The sequence below is a fragment of the Urocitellus parryii genome, chromosome 9, assembly GCF_045843805.1.
Source record: "Urocitellus parryii isolate mUroPar1 chromosome 9, mUroPar1.hap1, whole genome shotgun sequence".
In the NCBI taxonomy this organism is placed as follows: domain Eukaryota; kingdom Metazoa; phylum Chordata; class Mammalia; order Rodentia; family Sciuridae; genus Urocitellus; species Urocitellus parryii.
Window position 1 is genome coordinate 14,719,534 of NC_135539.1, and position 20,001 is coordinate 14,739,534.

The 20,001-nt window shown below is 33.7% G+C and overlaps 1 protein-coding gene across 1 annotated transcript in view; it reads left to right on the top strand.

The window, feature by feature from the left end:
* Positions 1–20,001, top strand: part of LOC113185093 (phospholipid-transporting ATPase ABCA3-like) — a 126,182-nt gene that overhangs the window by 47,921 nt on the left and 58,260 nt on the right. The window contains exons 12-15 of the mRNA XM_077802694.1: positions 7,653–7,807; positions 8,036–8,191; positions 8,528–8,738; positions 14,370–14,520. Coding sequence (XP_077658820.1) covers positions 7,653–7,807; positions 8,036–8,191; positions 8,528–8,738; positions 14,370–14,520 — 673 coding nt within the window. The remainder of the gene's footprint in view (positions 1–7,652; positions 7,808–8,035; positions 8,192–8,527; positions 8,739–14,369; positions 14,521–20,001) is intronic.

Genomic DNA, 20,001 nt, shown 5'->3' on the forward strand with positions numbered 1-20,001 from the left:
TAAACATATCTAAAAACAAAACAAAAATTTGTTCTGAGATTGTCAATCGTCTATGGAGAATCTGTCCAAGAGCCATTTTGGGATTGCAGCACCATAGAGCCAACGTAAACTGGAAACCCAGATCCATGGGCATGTCTGAGCCTAGAAGGGTCTTGGCTGGGCCTAGAAAACCCATGGAAAGTCAGAAACTAGGGGCATTTTCCCAGGGAAACACAGATTACAGAGAGCCCTGTGAGACTTGTGGCTCATAGCTCCCCCATCCCCCGAGTAGTGGGTTAGGAGGTTGGAAGGGTGGGTGTGATGGCATTTGGCTCTCAGCTTTCCCAGCCAGCTGGTCTGATACCCACAGGTCAGACCCAGGGCCCATGCAAGTTGGTACTCACCAGATCATGGCACCAGCCCAGTCCCCAGCTTTCTCTCCAGTCTGGTATCCACTGGTTCCTGGGCCTCTGGGACCTTCCAGGTCTGGCACCAGTCTAGAAAACACCCAGGCCCTCTGGACCCTAGTCCCCAGTCTCCCAAACTCCCAGCTCCCAACCCAGCCCACCAATAGGCCTACCTGGCCTGCAGCTTCATTACCACTGGCCCATAGCCCTGCTTGCCAGGTTGCTGCTTTGCCACCAGTCCTGCCCAGCCCAGTATATAGCTTCACTGCCAGCCCTCAGGACCCAAAGGTCAGGTGGGTTCCCCATACATGGCCAGCCACTTCTCTGGCTAGCCACTTCACTGCCCACCTACTACCCAGCTTGCCTGGCACACTACTTCACCACCAGACCTGCCTGACCTAGCCAGCTGCTTTGCCACCTAGCCCACAGCCCAGCCTGCCCACACTAATCTCCCAAGAAGGGAAATTGGGAAGTCTTAAACCCCAACCTTCAACTTGTGGAGCAACACAATAAAAAGGAAGGACTAAACAACCAATAGCCCATACTCCCACACTTACCTCAAGAAGAAATAAATATCAGATAGGCACAAACAGTGAACATATTCACTAACTGACTAATATCTGCCCCCACCACCAGTGTCACAGCAATATAATATAACAGAAGTCATAGATTTTAAACCAGACATAATGCATGATTATTTACTGTTTTTACTGATGAAAATTGCTGATCCTACTATTTTTACATATTGTACCAATTAACTCTAGATATCAAAATAAGAAATAAGGACCTAGTCTGCTGGTGTGTATTGTTTGCATAGATTATTGCTATCATTCAGCTCACTTCCCAATCCGTGAGGTACTAGTAACATAGAAGGACACTATAAACTCATAGGATAGAAACTCTACAGCATCATATCCATCCAGATAGATGGGTAGACACACAGACAAAATGAAAAAGCAAGGAAACAAAGCATTCAGCAACACAAAACACCTCAACAATAGACTACATTGATACCACAGTGGAGGAAATGTCAGAGATGGGATTCAGAAAGTTCATGGTTATACTGAAATAAGGGAGACAACATAAGAAGTATAAGCTTACTTCAATAAGGAGATAGAGATTCTGAAGGACAATCAGTTCCAAAATCCTTGAAGGAATCAATAAACCAAATTAAAATTCATTTCAAATACAGGAGGCTCATAGTACCCCAAATATACAAAATTACAGTAGGCACATAATGAAAATGCCTAACATACAAAATGAGGATAAAATTTTAAAGGCTGCCATGGGGGGCAAAAGGTCACATTTAGAGGAAAACAAATATGGATGTCTAAACCCAGCCCCTCAAAGTTAGGAGGTCTTGGAATAATATATATAAAGCTCTGAAATAAAATGGATGCCATCGAAGAATATTACATCCAGAAAATTAACCTTCAGAGTTGAACTTGAAATAAAAACCTTCCATGATAAACAGAAGTTAAAAGAAGTCACAACAAGAAAGCCTGTACTACAAAACATACTCAATAAAAAATTTTATAAATAAATGAAAAATAAAAGTGAAAACCAGCAAAAGGAGGAAGTGTACTAGAAGAATAGTCAATCAAAGGAGAAAATAACTCAAAAGCCAGAACTAAATAAAAGAGAATTAAAATCATTTCTCAATAATAACATTGAATGTCAAGGGCCTAAACTCATCAGTCAAAAAGACATAGACTGGCAAATTGGATTAAAAATGAGACCCAACAATATGCTGTCTTCAAAAGACTCACCCTATAGGCAAAGACATCCACAGACTGAAGGTAAAATATGTGAAAAAACATCATTCACATGGATCTCAAGTGAGAATTTCTGTCCTCATCTCAAATGAAGTGGAGTTCAAGCCAAAACTAATCAGAAGGGACAAAGAAGGGTACCTCGTACTGCTTAATGGAATCATATATCAACAAGACATAATCATAAATATTTATGCCCCAAACAGTGGAGCAGCTACATACATCAGACAAACCCATCTCAAATTCAAGAATCAAACAGACCACAACACAATAATACTGGGGGACATTAACACACCTCTGTCATCACTGGATAGCTTATTCAAGCAAAAACTAAACTATAGAAGTAAAAAGTATAATTAATAATTTAGACTTAACAGACATAGAATATTTCATCTATCAATGACTGAATACACTTTCTTCTCACCAGCACATAGACCCTTCTCTAAATAGACCATATTTTAGGCCACAGAGCAACTCTTTACAATTAAAAAAATGGTGATAATACTTTGCATGCTATTAGATCATAATGGAATAAAATTAGAAAACAATGATAATTTTTTTAAAAAATAGAAGTTACTCTAATACCTAGAGAATAAATAATATGTCATTGAATGACCAATAGAAGAAATGACCAGTAGAAGAAATCAGAGATTAAGTATTTTTAAAAAAACTTACAGGTAAATGCAAATAGTGACAGAACTTTTCAAAATCTCTGAAACACTAAGAAGGCAGTTATAAGAGGAAAGTCCATTGCATTGAATGCATTCTCTAAAAGAATAGAAAGTCACCAAGAAAATAGCCTAACATTTCATCTCAAAGTCCAAGGAAAAGTACAAATCAATACCAAAAGCAGTAGAAGACAGGAAATAATTAAAATCAGAACCAAAATCATTGAAATTGAAACAAAAAAAATTTCAAAAAAAATCAATGAAACAAAAAGTTGGGTTTTGAAAAAATAAAGTTGATAAACCCTTAGATGAGTTAACAAAAAAGAACACTCATATCACTAAAATTTGTGAGGGAAAAAAGAAATATCACTATGGATACTGTTGAAATACAGATGATAACCAGAAATTACTTTGAAAATCTATATTCCAATAAAATAGAAAATCATGAAGATATCAACAAATTTCTAGAGATATATGACAAATGACCTACCCAAATTGAGTCAGATAGAGCATTATTAATCTCCAATATTATAGAAAGAACTCCAAAAACTTAACACCTATATAAACCAAATAACCCTATCAATAAATCAAAGGTACTGAACAGGTACTTTAAAGAAGAAATGTGACCAGTCTATGAAAAACTGTTCAACATCTCTAGCTATTACAGAAATGCAAATTAAAACTACACTGAGATTTCATCTCACTCCAGTGAGAATGGCAATTATCAAAACTTCAAGTAACAATGTTGGTGAAGATGTTGGGAAAAAGATTCTCTAATACAGTGTTGGTGGGACTACAAATTGGTGCAACCACTGTGGAAAGCAGTATGGAGATTCCTTAGAAAACTTGGAATGGACTCACCATTTGACCCAGTTATTCTACTGCTTGTTTATACCCAAAGGACACTACAGTGATATATCCCCATCAATGTTTATAGCAGCTCAATTCACAATAGTCAAGCTATGGAACCAATCTAGGTGATGAATGGATGAAGAAAATGTGACATTATATATTATATAATATATAATATATAAAATTTGAGATTATATATATTATATATATAATATATATTATCTCACATTTATTACTCAGCCATAAAGAAGAATAAAATTATGGCATTTTCCAGTCAATGGAGAACATAATGTTAAGTGAAATATGCCAGTCCCAAAAAAACCAAAGAACAAATGTTCTGTCTGGTATATGGATGCTAACCCACAAAAAGGCAGTAAGGAAGAGGAAAATAGAAATTCATTGATTTAGACAAAGGGGAATAAAGGGAAGGGAGGTAAGATAGGAATAAGAAAGACAGTAGAATGAATTGAACATAATTTTCCTTTGCTCATATATGAATACATGACCAGTGTAAGTCCAGATTATGTACAACCACAAGAATGGGATCTTAATTTAGATTGGGTTGTACTCCACATATGTATAATATGTCAAAATACACTCTACAGTCATGTATATCTAAAAACAATAACAAGAAAATACACTAAAATGCCAAAAATTCAAATAAACCACTCAATAAAATAGGCAAAAGCACTAAGCAGGAACTTCTCAAAAAATATAGAAAGAAAAAAAAAGTGGCCAACAAAATATGAAAAAATGTTCGTTCAGCATCTTTAGAAATCAGGGAAATACAAATCAAAACTACACACAAAATTTCATCTTACTCTAGTCATTATTATAAATAATAATGAATGCTAAAGATGTGTACAACACTTGTACATTGTTGATGGAACTGCAGACTAGTATAACCACTCTGGAAGTGGTATAGAGATTTCTCAAAAGAGAACCACAATTGGCCCCATCTATACCACTCCATGGTATTTTCCAGAAGATCTAAAATTGGCAGACTATGGCAATACAACCACCTCAATGTGTACAGCAGCACAATTCACAGTAGCTAAATTATGGAATCAACTCAGGCGCCCATCAATAGATGAACTGATTAAGAAACTATCATATATATACATATAATAAAATCACACATACATATCTATATATACCAAGCTCTATTAGCCATGAAGACGAATAAAATTATGGCATTTGCCAGAAATCGATAGAAATGGAGAATATCATGGTAAGTGCACTATGCAAAACTCAAAGGTCAAATTTTTTTTTTCATATGTGAAAGCTAGAGTAAAATAAAGGAAAGTGTAGGATATAAAGATAAAGGGTAGATTATTAATTTAGAAAGAGGAGATGAGAGAGTGGAGGGATGAAGAAGGGGAGTTAATGCAGAAGGAATTCTTTTAAAAATCATCTTATGCACACATATAAAAATACCACAGGGAATTTTACCTTTGGGTATAAGTAAATATACCAATCAGATATAAATATATGAGTAAAAAGAAGTTTAGTAGAGTAGAGGAAGGAGAATGGGGGTGGGAGGGAAAAGGGGGAATTGTTAGCTGAAATCAAATTCCATGCATGTAAGTTTTGGGGGATGAACCCAACTACTATATAACTTAATCTCTAATTTAAAAAGAAGTATTCTTAAAAAAGAAACAAAGGAAAATAATATCTAAACAAATAGGAAATATTCATAAATATAAATCTTTAAAAAGTACCACATGGGAATTCTGGATTAACTATAATACCCAAATTTTAAAATTCATTAAAGTTAATTAACAGGGAATTATGGAAAAAAGAATCAGTTAATTTGAAGACATTGATAGAAATTATGCAGTTTGAATAATAGAAAAGATGAAGAAAAAACTTAGCATATTTGTAATATGAGTACCAGAAGTGGAGGGGGAACATTCTAGAAAATAATAGTTGAAAATTTCCAACTTTGCTGAAAACATGGATCCAAAAGTTCAACAAACCCAAAATAGGATAAATGTAAAAGATATCTACACCCAACATAACACAGTAAAAGTTCTGAAAAAGAAAGAAAAAAATGCTAAAGAGCAACAAGAGAAAAATGACTTATCACATGTAGCAGAGCCCCAGTAAATCTACAAGCTGATTTCTCATCAGAAACAATGAAAGCAAGAAGTCAGTGGGATGACATATTCAAAGTTCTTATATTTATCGTGCAGAAATGAACATTCCTAGATAAGCAAAACGTCTGAGAATTCATTGATGGCAGATCTTCCTTACCAGAAATTGTATTAAAATACATATAATTGTATTATTGGGCTTATAACATATAGAAAGATACTATGTTTGACAGTAACAGCACATATGAAGTAGGGACAAAAAGTTAGAATAATATGATTCTAGATGGCAATAGAAACTCACAGGAAAAAATAAAGGGTATTAGTGACAGTAAACATAATACTACTAATACATATTTCTACTTCTTTCTTAGCTTCTCTAAAAAGTATAAAAATACATAGGTACATAATAGCAATGTATTGTTGGGTTGGTAACATATATATCACATGAATAGTCAATAATAGCCTAAAAATAAAAAAGAGGAAATAGAGCTGTTTAGAGGTAATGATTAAATAAATAGTTCTTTGGAATTAGTATAAAGTCAAAGTGTAGATACTAATAAAGTATATATGGGTAACTCTTAGAGCAACCACCAAGAAAATAAACATATAAATAGTGAAAAAAAATTAAAGGAATTAAAATGTTACTTCAAAAGAAAGCAATAAAGTAGTCAGAGGATTATAAAAAGATGAGACATAGAACACAAAATAGGAAAATAAATTGTTAGATTGGATGAAAAAAAATAAGATTCCGCTCTATGCTGTCTACAAGAGATATATAAGTTGAAAGTTAAAGAAAAAAGATATATCATGCAAAATGCAACTGCAGGAATGCTTCAGTGATGATACAAATACCAGATAAAATAGACTTTAAAACAAAAAGTCTTACTGGAATCAAGAAAATATATTTTATAATGATCAAGATTCAATTCATCATGAAGTAACAACAATTATAAACATTTATGCACCTAGCAACAGAGCCCCAAAATGTGTCAAAGAAAAAACTTACAAAATTCACACAACAAAATCTGATTTATTCTGATACTTGGGAGGTTTAGATAGAAGGATCACAAGTTTGAGACCAGCTTCAGCAACTTAGTGAGACCCTGTTTCAAAATTTAAAAAATGAAAAAACTGGAGATGTAGCTCAGCAGTAGAGCACCCTTGGGTTCAATCCTCAGTACCTTGTAGAGAAAAAAAAAAAGGTGGGGATTACTGAGCTGAGCATGGTAGTCCTAACTATTCAGTAGGCTAAAACAAGAGGATGCTTGGCTTGCACCCACAAGTTTCAGACCAAAACAAAACCAAAAAAGATTAATGAGTTATCAAGAATTTATCCATTTTGTCCCATCATCTCAGATGTGAAACACCTACAAAAACTCAAATTGAGCCACAAATATGCCACTTCTGGTCATTTTGAAATAATATTTGAATATTTATCATGTTCAGAGAATTGAAAACTTAGGGCTTAATAGGTTAAAGGATAAGTTTTATTGTTTGGATTTTCAAATTTTAAAAGAGTCTACCCCAGGCTAAGGCAATGCTGATTATAACAATTTATTCATCTTGCCAAATGATTGATGGTAATAATGTTGGATTGTCCTCGTTTAACACTCTTTCATGTTTTCATTATCCAAGTAATTTGCACTCATCTACACTCATTCAGCATGAAATTAAGCAAACAGAAAAATAAAAAAAGTATTTCTAATATCAGTAACCTGAAAATAGCCCTGGATATTTTCTGGAATTTTCTTCTTTGTGAGATATTGCTAAGACTAATGAGTAAAACATGTAGGTTTTAGAGTTGAGGTGCTAATGAGCAGTTTGTTCTCATGTTACCTCAGAAAAACAGGTTTTGTTTTATCTTCTGCTTGATTTTAGGTCTCTATCCTTCAACCAGTGGAGAGGCCTATATTTATGGATATGAGATCTCACGACACATGACAGAAATCAGGAAATTCTTGGGCTTATGTCCCCAACAGAACCTATTGTATAACTACTTGACTGTTTCAGAGCACCTTGACTTCTATTGTGTGGTGAGTCAAAGATAGCTTCCTTCTTGTTATATTCATGTACTTTGGGTAGATTACCAATTATCAATATCCTTAGTTTTTTAAGTTCAAAAATTGAATTTGATGAATTCTCCTTTAAACATAAAGAATGGCAAAGGAAATAAACCACCACAGAGATGATGTAAGAGCTGAAATGAAATTTCCTACAAATATAGTTGGAAGCACCATGTAAACTCTGACTTCTATTTCTAGATAAAAGGAGTACCTCAAAATTTGCGTCGTCAGGAAATTGACAACATGCTGTCAGCTTTTAACCTGCTAGAAAAACGTGACTCATTTTCAAAGTCATTGAGTGGAGGAATGAAGCGCAAGCTCTCCATCATTGTAGCTCTTATAGGGAACTCCAAGGTAAAAAACTAAAAATGGATTCCCCTGCATTGTTCAGATATTCCGAAATATTAGCAGACACAAACATGAGAGCTGATAATGGATCTAACACACTAAAAGCAACCTCCTAAATTAAAATCAGATGGGTTCATAGTAACAACCTCATTGGTTAAAATGGCAGCAGGTTTGGAATTATTACAGCATGACTAATTCAGTTTTGTCTAAATATTTTATCTTCACTCAGTTGGACAAATGACTAAAAAAGCAAAATAAGAGTAAACCCTGTAACTGGTAATACACTAATGATACCAGTACATAATGTTTATATGGTCATGGAATTGTTCTTCTGGAATTTAGGTGGTGATACTTGATGAGCCAACATCTGGCATGGACCCAGCCTCAAGAAAGGCCACCTGGGATCTCCTTAGGACCTATAAACAGGATCGCACCATCCTACTGACTACTCACTACATGGATGAAGCTGATGCCTTGGGTGACCGCATAGCCATCATGGCCACAGGATCCCTGCAGTGCTGTGGCTCTTCAATATTCCTGAAACATTTATATGGTCTCTCTTCTTTTGTTCATTCTTAGAATATCGACTCCTAATAATATTCATTTTAACATAATTTTATTATTTTTTGTGTATCTACCCAAAGCTTCAGTGATTCCCTCTGTTCAATTAATTCAGGTTTGACTATAACCCATTTGAAATAATGCTCCTATTTTCTTCAAAATTCAAAATTATTTACCACCTTTTTGTTTATATTTATTTCTCCCATATGGCTTCTAGTTAAATTTGATCAAATGCAATTTTGTCTTCAGTAAAATAGACACAATTAGATAGATGATGGACAATGAATTAGAGAGATAGATTGATGGATTCTAAGAGGAATGTAGGGAAGCAGATGTCTCTGCATCTTGTTTCATATTTGTAAAACCAGTAATAAATATATATTAGAAGCATTTATTTCAATATGAAGTATTTTCTAAACATGTAAAATATTAAATATGTCCTAATAACTTCCCTACTTCTCTTAGGTCATTATTCAGAATTATCTACATACTATCTTCTTTGGTACCTTATCTCCAATATTTAATATTTTGAATGTTTTTTTTCTGTTAAGCACTAAATTAGTCATCACCTTGTTCATTATCCATATCCCATCTCTAGAATTAATGCTCTTATTGAGGAGTACTTTTAAAATTTAATCATAATTTATATACAATACAGGTTTAGTTTTATTATCCTCTCTTTCTCTGTATGTGTGTGTGTGTGCTCTGTGTGTGTATGTGTGTGTGTGTGTGTGTGTGTGTGTGTGTGTATACACACATACATATTCAGCTTTTTTTCCTTTGTTTTTCAGAACTTTTACTGTGATATGTTGGGATATGGGTCTCTTTTACATTTTTCTTGCTTTGGGTTTGATGAATTTTTGGATGTGGAAAGTTTTCAACTATTATTTTCTAGAATGTTCTTTCTCCTTTTTTATCTTTCTTCTCTACTTCATGTATGAATATGTATATATACACTTTAATCCAAGAAAAAAAAGATACTAATTTTATGACTACAGAAAATTCCCTGATTCTATTGATTTACCTCCCCAAAAGCAACAACTTTCTGATTTTTATTACCATATATTAGCTTTGCCTGTTCTTGATTGTCTTGTGATTTAATCATACACCATATTTTTTGTTTGCTTCTGGTTTCTTTACATTGACAGAGTATATTTGAGATTTATATATATATATATAAATATAAACACACATACACACACACACACACAAAAAGCATTGTCTCCCATTCTGTACATTATCTTTTCACTTTGTTAGTGTCCGATGCCCAGAGATTTAGGGAACACAAGGCTGATTAGGAGATACTAGAAATATGTATTTATTAATTTTGACTTACATGGCAGTGGTTTTAGTTTGTGAAAATCAAGTATTGATACAATGTAAAGTAAAATTTTGAATAAAGGTTAAGAAATAATATATAAAGCTCAATATGTTTATGTTAGTTTATATTATTCCTAATAGACCAAAATTAGAAAAATCATAAACGCTCTTAAATGAGTGAATGATGTTTAAGCTAATTTTTCTGTTGATCTTTACCCTTCAAATTTGCTGATTTTGTTTATTAGCCTCAATAACTTTCTTGTGTTTTGTGGGGTGGGGGGGTATGAATATAACATCATTTCATCCACAAGAGAGATTTTTTTCTTCTTATATTTCTGGTTACACACAAGTCATTAGAATGTTGAATTTGATGGTGAAAGTGGATATCTTTGTCTTCTTCCCAATCTTCAAGAGAAACAAAATTTTTTACCAGTAAGTGTGATATTAGCTGTGAATTTCTCACAAATAGCCTTTAAAATATTGTAGAATAATCCCTCTGCTCCAAATTTGTGAGAGGTTTTAGAATGAAAATATGTTGAATTTTGTCATATACTTTTTATGCAAAATTGAGATAATCATATTTTCCCTGTATTGTATTAAAATAATGAGTTAGCATTAATCATACTTATATTCCTGAAATACATCCCATTTAATCATGGTGAATAATCTTTTCATTAGTCTGCTGGATTGATTTGCTAATCGTTTGTATTGCTTTCCACCTATATTCATAAAAGTATTTCACCTGTAATTTCCTCTTATTTTGATACTTTTTCTGCTTTGGGTGTAAGAATAACACTGGGCACATATAATAAGGAAGTGTTATTTCAATTGTTTGGAAAAATATGAGGAGGATTGTTGTTAATTCTTTGGATGTTTGGTATAATTCACTAGTAAAGAAAGACATTTGGTCCAAGATTTATCATTCTTGGGAGCTTATAGAGTATTGATTCAATCTTTTTACTAGCTGTATTTATTTTGAAATTTTTTATTTCATCTTTACTTAATTTGGGTATTTTGTGTATTTCAGGGAATTTGTCCTTTTAGTGGGGAGGCAAGTACTGAGGATTGAACCCAGAGGTACTTTACCACTCAGTTGCATCCCCAGTCCTTTTTATTTTTTAATTTTAAAACAGGGTATAAGTTGCTTAGTACCTCATTAAATTGCTGAGACTGTCCTAGAACTTGCAATCCTCCTGCTTCCGCCTCCAGAATTGCTGGAATTATAGTTGTGGGCCACTGCATTGGATTGGTCCATTTATTGTAAATTATCTGATTCATTGGTGTATACTTATTCATAGTATTCTCTAATGATGCATTTTATCTCTATATCAATAGTAGTACTATGATATCAATAGTATCATTTCTGATATTAATTATTTGCATCTGCCTTTAAAATTTTTTTTTGTCAGTCTAGCTTAGTTTCTCAATTTGCTGATCTTTTCAAAGAGAACCAACTTTTGATTGCATTAATTTTCTCTGTTGTTTTTCTTTTCTCAATTTTGTGGATCTTTGCCCTAATCATTATTATTTACTTCATTCTGCTATCTTATGGCTTAATTTGTTCTTTTTTTTCTAACTCCTCAAGCTACTATGAAGTTATTTAATTAAGGTATTTCTTCTTTGAACAATATTTTCACTACATCCCCTAAATTTTGGTATGTTGTATTTTCATTTTCACTTTTCATAGGTAGGTGTTTTTTAATTGCCCTTGTTATTTCTTCTTTGGCTCATCAGTTATTTAATAGATTCTTGTTTAATTCCACAGTTATGAATTTCCAGTTTTCTTTCCATTATTTATTTCTAACCTTATCCTGTTTTGTTCTAAAAGGATGACTTATATGCTTTCTAAAAAAGTATCTACCTTTTAAAATCTATCAAGATTTGATTTTTACAGGGGTTATTGAAGTCTTTATTATCATATGTCTTTTTCTCCATTTCTGGAAATTTTTGCTCCATGTTTTGAGTATCTATTATTAAATATGTAAATACTTGTAGCTATTATATCTCCTTGCTATATTGCTATATTGAATCTTTTGTTAATATGTATGTTCTTCTTTGTCTCTTGTAACCTTTTCAATTTAAACTACTTTATAGTATTAGTACAGCCACATCAGTTTGTTGTTGTTGTTGTTTTTTTTTTTTTTGGTTTATTTCAATTTGCACAGATTAGATTCTTATATCCTTTCTTTTTTAATATTTTGTTTTAGTTGTAGTTTTTAACCTATTTGTGTCTTTGAACGAAACTGAGTCTCTCTCTTTTTATTTTTTTCCTAGCTTCTACCTATGAAAGAAAACATATTATATTTTCTCTCTGCATCTGACTTATTTCACTCAAAATAATGCTCTACTCTAAAAGACCTTTGCTGCCCAGAACTCAAGAGATGCTATTAGTAAAGGACCTGTACTTTGCCTCTTTGCAATTTTTGTCTGAATTAAGCAAAAGAACCCTCTGTCATGGAAACAGGTATTTTTATCTAAAGGATTTTGTGTTCTTTCCTGAACACAACTGAGTTTCTTGAAGACCATTTTAATCCCTTCAAGGCCTCATTTTAACCACCAATAATTCAGTTCTACTACTGAAACATTAACCCTCTGGAGTCTTCATTAAATTTCCGTGATTCTCTAACAGAATAAACACTGATACTGTCTTAACTATGTGAACTCTGGTCTTATGTGAACAACTGGAGGAGAAAAGAGGAAAGCCAGTTACATGGAGTTCCTGCTTTTATTTATATTGCCTGGTAGTCAGCAAAGAACCACAGGTGCTCCTGAGGAGATTTATATAGTTATTTCACTGCAGAGCTCCCCACTCCAATCATCTTCTCAACTTTTAGCTTACTCATCCTGCCCACACTTTGATCTCCATCTTCTCAATTCAGCAGAGACTATTAGAATCTGTTTTCATTCCCATTTTCTGTACTTCCATTAAGAAATTGCCTTTAAGTATCTGTTCTTTCACAGTGATTATTGCCCTCAGTTACCTCTTGTCCAGTGTCTGAAAACTGTTGTTTCACATGTTTTTCCAGTTTTCTTATTTATGATGGGAGTTCACTGATATCCTACTAACATTATCAAGGCCATGAACTAATTTCAATTTCATTTATTATGGATATTTCTGATGAATATATAATTTTTAAAAATATTTTTCTTGTTGTAGATGGACACAGTACCTTTATTTATTTTTATATGGTGCTGAGGATTGAATCTAGTGCCTCATATGTGCTAGGCAAGTGCTTTACCACTGAACTACAACCCAACCCCAGATATGTAGTTTTGGACAGACTTTTAAAAGGGTATTAAATATGTCATTTTACAATAGAAACATAGCACCTGACTTCTGTTATTTCTACTGAAGAATTCATTCTTATTATTCATCCCTTATTAATTTGTCTTTTATCCTCTGGCTGCTTTTAAAATCTCTTTGTTGTTTTTTTTTTTCTGGAATTTTATTCTGCTACACTTGTGTGAAGTTTTCTTGTTATTTAAAGAACTTGGGATTTCCCTGAGCCTCTTAGGTGTTTGGATTGATGTTTTCATATTTTTTTACAAAAGTTATCCCTATTATCTCTTTATATTTCTTCTTCTAGGATTTGTTTCTCACGTTGGAACTTTTTGATTGAATTCTGTGTTCTCATCCATTTTATTTTCTTTTTGTGTTGTTGTTTCAGTTTGGATCATTTTAAATTACATGTTTCTGGTTTATTGATTCTTTTCCTCTCTCCAGTCTGTTAAGATTATTGAATAAATTCTTTATTCGTGATATATTTATTCTAGTGCATACTGCTGGCTATTTTGTATAATTTTACTTAGTCTACAAAAATTGTGCTCTCGAGGAATTTTTTTCACTAACCCACCCCCACCTGTAGCTTCTCAAATGCCAGAGATGTATACCTAAGTACTTGAAGAAGTACTTTGTAAAGATTTCTCAGATTTCTGAAAGAAAGAATTTTTATCTGATTTGTTTACTGCCTAACATATAATTATCATGCACTCAATAAATATTTGTTTAATGATTATTAATCTTATCATATCAGATTTCAGTGTCCAGAGGAAGAGAAGTCAATTAATAGACTTTTCAACCTATCTCTGCTGGGTCTTGTTATACAACTAAGGTCATTTATCAGTCCCTAACAAAACCAATTAATTTATAAGACAAGTATTTACTAGGCAAATGTAGTCAAATGATTTGTGACATACTCTGTCTTCTAGCTCATGGAAACTATGAAAGCTAGATATAATCTCACAAGAATATGGAAAATACAAAATTGTTTTATTTGTTCCTCTATATATGATTTTTTTTCAGGTGTGGGATACCACATTGTTATGGTAAAGGAACCTCACTGCAGTGTTGAAGAAATCTCAGAATTGATTCATGATCATGCACCGACAGCAACTTTGGAGAGCAATGCTGGAACTGAGTTATCATTTGTTCTACCCAAAGAATTCACTCACAGGTATGAATCTACAGATTAATTTTTAAATAGCCAGAAATTACTTTTCTTGGTTTCTCTGGACTTAACAAGTAGAGATTATTGAAGAAAACAAACTCCTACATACTGTCACTTGCACTGAAGAGAAAAATGTCATCTAACTATGACAGCTTCCTGGAATTAACTGGTGATGATGGGTGGTATACTCCTAGTTAATGGAATGAATAGAAATATTAACATAATGAGAAAAAATAGAATGGCTTAAGTTGTGGTTCTTGGAACCAAGATAACAATAATCCAGTGGAAACAGGCAGTTGAAATGTACCAGTAACCAAGTTTTTCATGAAAGGGAGTCACGAAGAATAAGAACTCTATCTGGGATGACCATACTTAAAAGAAGAAATGGAAATTAAGAATATTTATCAATGACATTTCAGGATCTGATATTCTTATCTTTTTGTTATATTCAAGTAATAACTTGCTTTGATATTCCATAGATCAAGCCAGTGGTAATATTCAGGAAAAGGGGAAATGAATGTGTCATAAAGGAAAAAGAAAAGAAAGAGGAACTGCCTCATTATTTATAGTGAACCAAAAAGTTCTTGAGAAGCAGCAGCATGGAGCAATATTGTGAAGCATTAAAGTGGAATCAAGACCCTAGTCATAGCTAGAGTAAAGGAATGAAATAAAAAAGAGAATTTGAAATAAAACTCTAGATATGTGTCTTTAGAGAAACACAGTAGTTGACTTATCCAGCAAAGATGGGAGCCAAGTTTTATATTGGCACCTTAGCCAAATGTTGTAGTTTTGATCCATCTAGAGCTGCATAATCTGTCTGAAGGACATGCACAGAGAAAGTGATTTGCTAAAACTTACCATACTATCTGCCTGTACTGACTCATGGACAAAATTGACATCCTCAGAAGAGATCAGACACACTCTGTTAAGATTACATCAAACCAGGAAATGGAAGGATCTGGAAGTAAATAATGTTGTACCATAACTTATTACTAATAAGTTGAAACAGTGGTTAAATTCTTAATGATTTCCATTCAACTAAAATTTTAACAGTAGTCAAACACTTATATTTTAACATACATATTTCTGATCAGCTGACAGTAATCAAACACTTACATTTTAACAGACATATTTCTGATACGAATTTATTTGGCTGAATAAATAACATGGAAAAGAAAAAAATCACACATACCTGTATTCCAATTCACAAGGAAAGTATTCTTGAAGACTTAAAACTGTGTTGTAACTTTACACAATGGTTTTGCACAATGCTAAGACTTGCTAGAATGAAACTTAAGTTCACAACATAGCTATGAGATGATATGCAGCACTTCAAAGGTATAGGTAAGAGAAAGGTCAAAATTGTGCTATATATCAGGGAATATTTATGTGATTAAACTTTTTGAGCTATAAGGTAGAAACTACATACAGGAAAAATAATGTGTATCAGTTAATGTTAAAACTCTTGCAAGCTCAAAGGAACAATTGCATAATTTATTACTGATACAAGATTTAATCAAGATTATGTAGAACTATAGAAATGATCCCTGAAAGTAGAGGTGGGAGGGAAAGGGAGAGAGAAGGGAAATTGCATGGAAATGGAAGGAGACCCTCAGGGTTATACAAAATTACATACAAGAGGAAGTGAGGGGTAAGGGTAAAATAATACAAGTGGGAGAAATGAATTACAGTAGAGGGGGTAGAGAGAGAAGAGGGGAGGGGAGGGGAGGGGAGGGGAGGGGGAATAGTAGAGGATAGGAAAGGCAGCAGAATACAACAGACACTAGTATGGCAATATGTAAATCAATGGAAGTGTAACTGATGTGACTCTGCAATCTGTATACAGGGTAAAAATGGGAGTTCATAACCCACTTGAATCAAAGTGTGAAATATGATATATCAAGAACTATGTAATGTTTTGAACAACCAACAAAAAAATAAAAAAATAAAAAAATTATGTAGTAAAGGGAATAATTCAAGTATAGACATATATGTTTTATTTACCTCAAAGCACTCTTCTGACATGTTATAGACTTTTCTTGCCTAAGATTACCCATCCTAGGAAGATGGAAGAAATGAGAAAAAAACTGCTGTTCTAAATCTAATTCTGATAATTAAGAAAGTATTGGTCAAAGGAGGAAAATATCAGACTTCTTTACCCACATTTTTATTGCTGCATTTTAACTATAAATAATGTTTGGATCCATTGTCATATCTTCATACATAAACACTACATAACAATATAATTTCTCCAATATCATCTCTTAGTATTTTCTTTTCCTTTCCCTCCCCTTCTCCCTCCTTGCCTTCCTCCTCTCTACTTTGATTTTCATGAGGTCTCCCCACACCTTTCTTTTCCTTTTTCCTCTCTAGCTTCCACATAAGAAAACATAAGACCCTTGACCATCTGAGTTTAGCTTATTTTGCTTAATAAAATGGTCTCTAGTTCTATTCATTTTCCTGAAAATGACATAATTTTATTTTTCTTTATGGCTGAATAAAACGTTATAGTATATATATGCCACATTTTTATCCATTAATCTGTATATGGACACCTCAGCTGGTTCCATAGTTTTGCTATTGTGAATTGTGCTACTATAAACATAAGTATGTATGTATCACTATAGTATAATGATTTTAATTCTTTAGGATAAATGCCAAGTAGTATAGCTGGGTTATTTGGGGGTTCCATGCCTAGTCTTTTTTTTTATTGTTGGTAGTTCAAAACATTACACAGTTCTTAATATATCATATTTCACAGTTTGATTCAAGTGGGTTATGAACTCCCATTTTTACCCCGTATACAGATTGCTGTATCACATCAGTTACACTTCCATTGATTTACATATTGCCATTCTAGTGTCTGATGTATTCTGCTGTCTATCCTATTCTCTACTATCCCCCTCCCCTCCCCTCCCCTCCCCTCCCCTCTTCTCTCTCTACCCCCTCTACTGTAAATCATTTCTTCCACTTGTATTATTCTTCTCTTACCTCTCCTTTCCTCTTATATGTAATTTTGTATAACCCTGAGGATCAACTTCCATTTTCATGCAATTTCCCTTCTCTCTCCCTTTCCCTCCCACCTCTCATCCCTGTTTAATGTTAATCTTCTTCTCTAGCTCTTCGTCCCTACCCTGTCCTTAGTTACTCCCCTTATATCAATGAAGTCATTTGGCATTTGTTTTTTAAGGATTGGCTAGCTTCACTTAGCATAATCTGCTCTAATGCCATCCATTTCCCTCCAAATTCTATGATTTTCTCGTTTCTTAATGCAGAGTAATACTCCATTGTGTATAAATGCCACATTTTTTTTATCCATTCATCTATTGAAGGGCATCTAGGTTGGTTCCACAATCTTGCAATCGTGAATTCTGCTGCTATGAACATCGATGTAGCAGTGTCCCTGTAACATGCTCTTATTAGGTCTTTAGGGAATAGACCGAGAAGGGGAATAGCTGGGTCAAATGGTGGTTCCATTCCCAACTTTCCAAGAAATCTCCATACTGCTTTCCAAATTGGCTGCATCAATTTGCAGTCCCACCAACAATGAACAAGTGTACCCTTTTTCCCACATCCTCTCCAGCACTTGTTGTTGTTGGACTTCCTAATGGCTGCCAATCTTACTGGAGTGAGATGGTATCTTAGGGTGGTTTTGATTTGCATTTCTCTGACTACTAGCGATGGTGAGAATTTTTTCATGTACTTGTTGATTGATTGTATGTCCTCCTCTGAAAAGTGTCTATTCAGGTCCTTGGCCCATTTGTTGATTGGGTTATTTGTTATCTTATTGTCTAATTTTTTGAGTTCTTTGTATACCCTGGATATTAGGGCTCTATCTGAAGTGTGAGGAGTAAAGATTTGTTCCCAGGATGTAGACTCCCTGTTTACCTCTCTTATTGTTTCTTTTGCTGAGAAAAAACTTTTTAGTTTGAGTAAGTCCCATTTGTTGATTCTAGTTGTTAACTCTTGCGCTATGGGTGTCCTATTGAGGAATTTGGAGCCCGACCCCACAGTATGTAGATCATAGCCAACTTTTTCTTCTATCAGATGCCGCGTCTCTGATTTAATATCAAGCTCCTTGATCCATTTTGAGTTAACTTTTGTGCATGGTAAGAGAAAGGGATTCAATTTCATTTTGTTGCATATGGATTTCCAGTTGTCCCAGCACCATTTGTTGAAGATACTATCCTTCCTCCATTGCATGCTTTTAGCCCCTTTATCAAATATAAGATAGTTGTAATTTTGTGGATTGGTTTCTGTGTCCTCTATTCTGTACCATTGGTCCACCCGCCTGTTTTGGTACCAGTACCATGCTGGTTTTGTTAATATTGCTCTATAGTATAGTTTGAAGTCTGGTATCGCTATACCGCCTGATTCACACTTCCTGCTTAGCATTGTTTTTGCTATTCTGGGTCTTTTATTTTTCCATATGAATTTCATGATTCTTTTATCTATTTCTACAAGAAATGCTGTTGGGATTTTGATTGGCATTGCATTGAACTTATAGAGAACTTTTGGTAATATCACCATTTTGATGATGTTAGTTCTGCCTATCCATGAACAGGGTATATTTTTCCATATTCTAAGGTCTTCTTCTATATCTCTCTTTAGGGTTCTGTAGTTTTCATTGAATAAGTCTTTCACCTCTTTTGTTAGGTTGATTCCCAAGTATTTTATTATTTTTGAGGATATTGTGAATGGAGTGGTTGTCCTCATTTCCATTTCAGAGGATTTGTTGCTGATATACAGGAATGCCTTTGATTTATGTGTGTTGATTTTATATCCTGCCACTTTGCTGAATTCATTTATTAGCTCTAATAGTTTCTTTGTAGACCCTTTTGGGTCTGCTAGGTATAGAATCATGTGATATGCAAATAGTGATTATGTAAGTTCTTCTTTTCCTATTTTTATGCCTTTAATTTCTTTCATCTGTCTAATTGCTCTGGCCAGTGTTTCGAGAACTATGTTGAACAGAAGTGGTGAGAGAGGGCATCCCTGTCTTGTTCCAGATTTTAGAGGGAATGCCTTCAATTTTTCTCCATTCAGAATGATGCTAGCCTGAGGCTTAGCATAGATTGCTTTTACAATGTTGAGGTATGTTCCTGTTATCCCTAGTTTTTCTTGAGTTTTGAACATAAAGGGATGCTGTACTTTGTTGAATGCTTTTTCTGCATCTATCGAGATGATCATATGGTTCTTATTTTTAAGTCTATTGATGTGGTGAATAACATTTATTGATTTCCGTATATTGAACCAGCCTTGCATACCAGGGATGAATCCTACTTGATCATGGTGCACAATTTTTTTGATATGTATTTGTATCCGATTCGCCAGAATTTTATTGAGAATTTTTTCATCTAGGTTCATTAGAGATATTGGTCTGTAGTTTTCTTTCTTTGAAGTGTCTTTGTCTGGTTTTGGAATCAGGGTGATGTTGGCCTTGTAGAATGAATTTGGAAGTTCTCCCTCTTTTTCTATTTCCTGAAA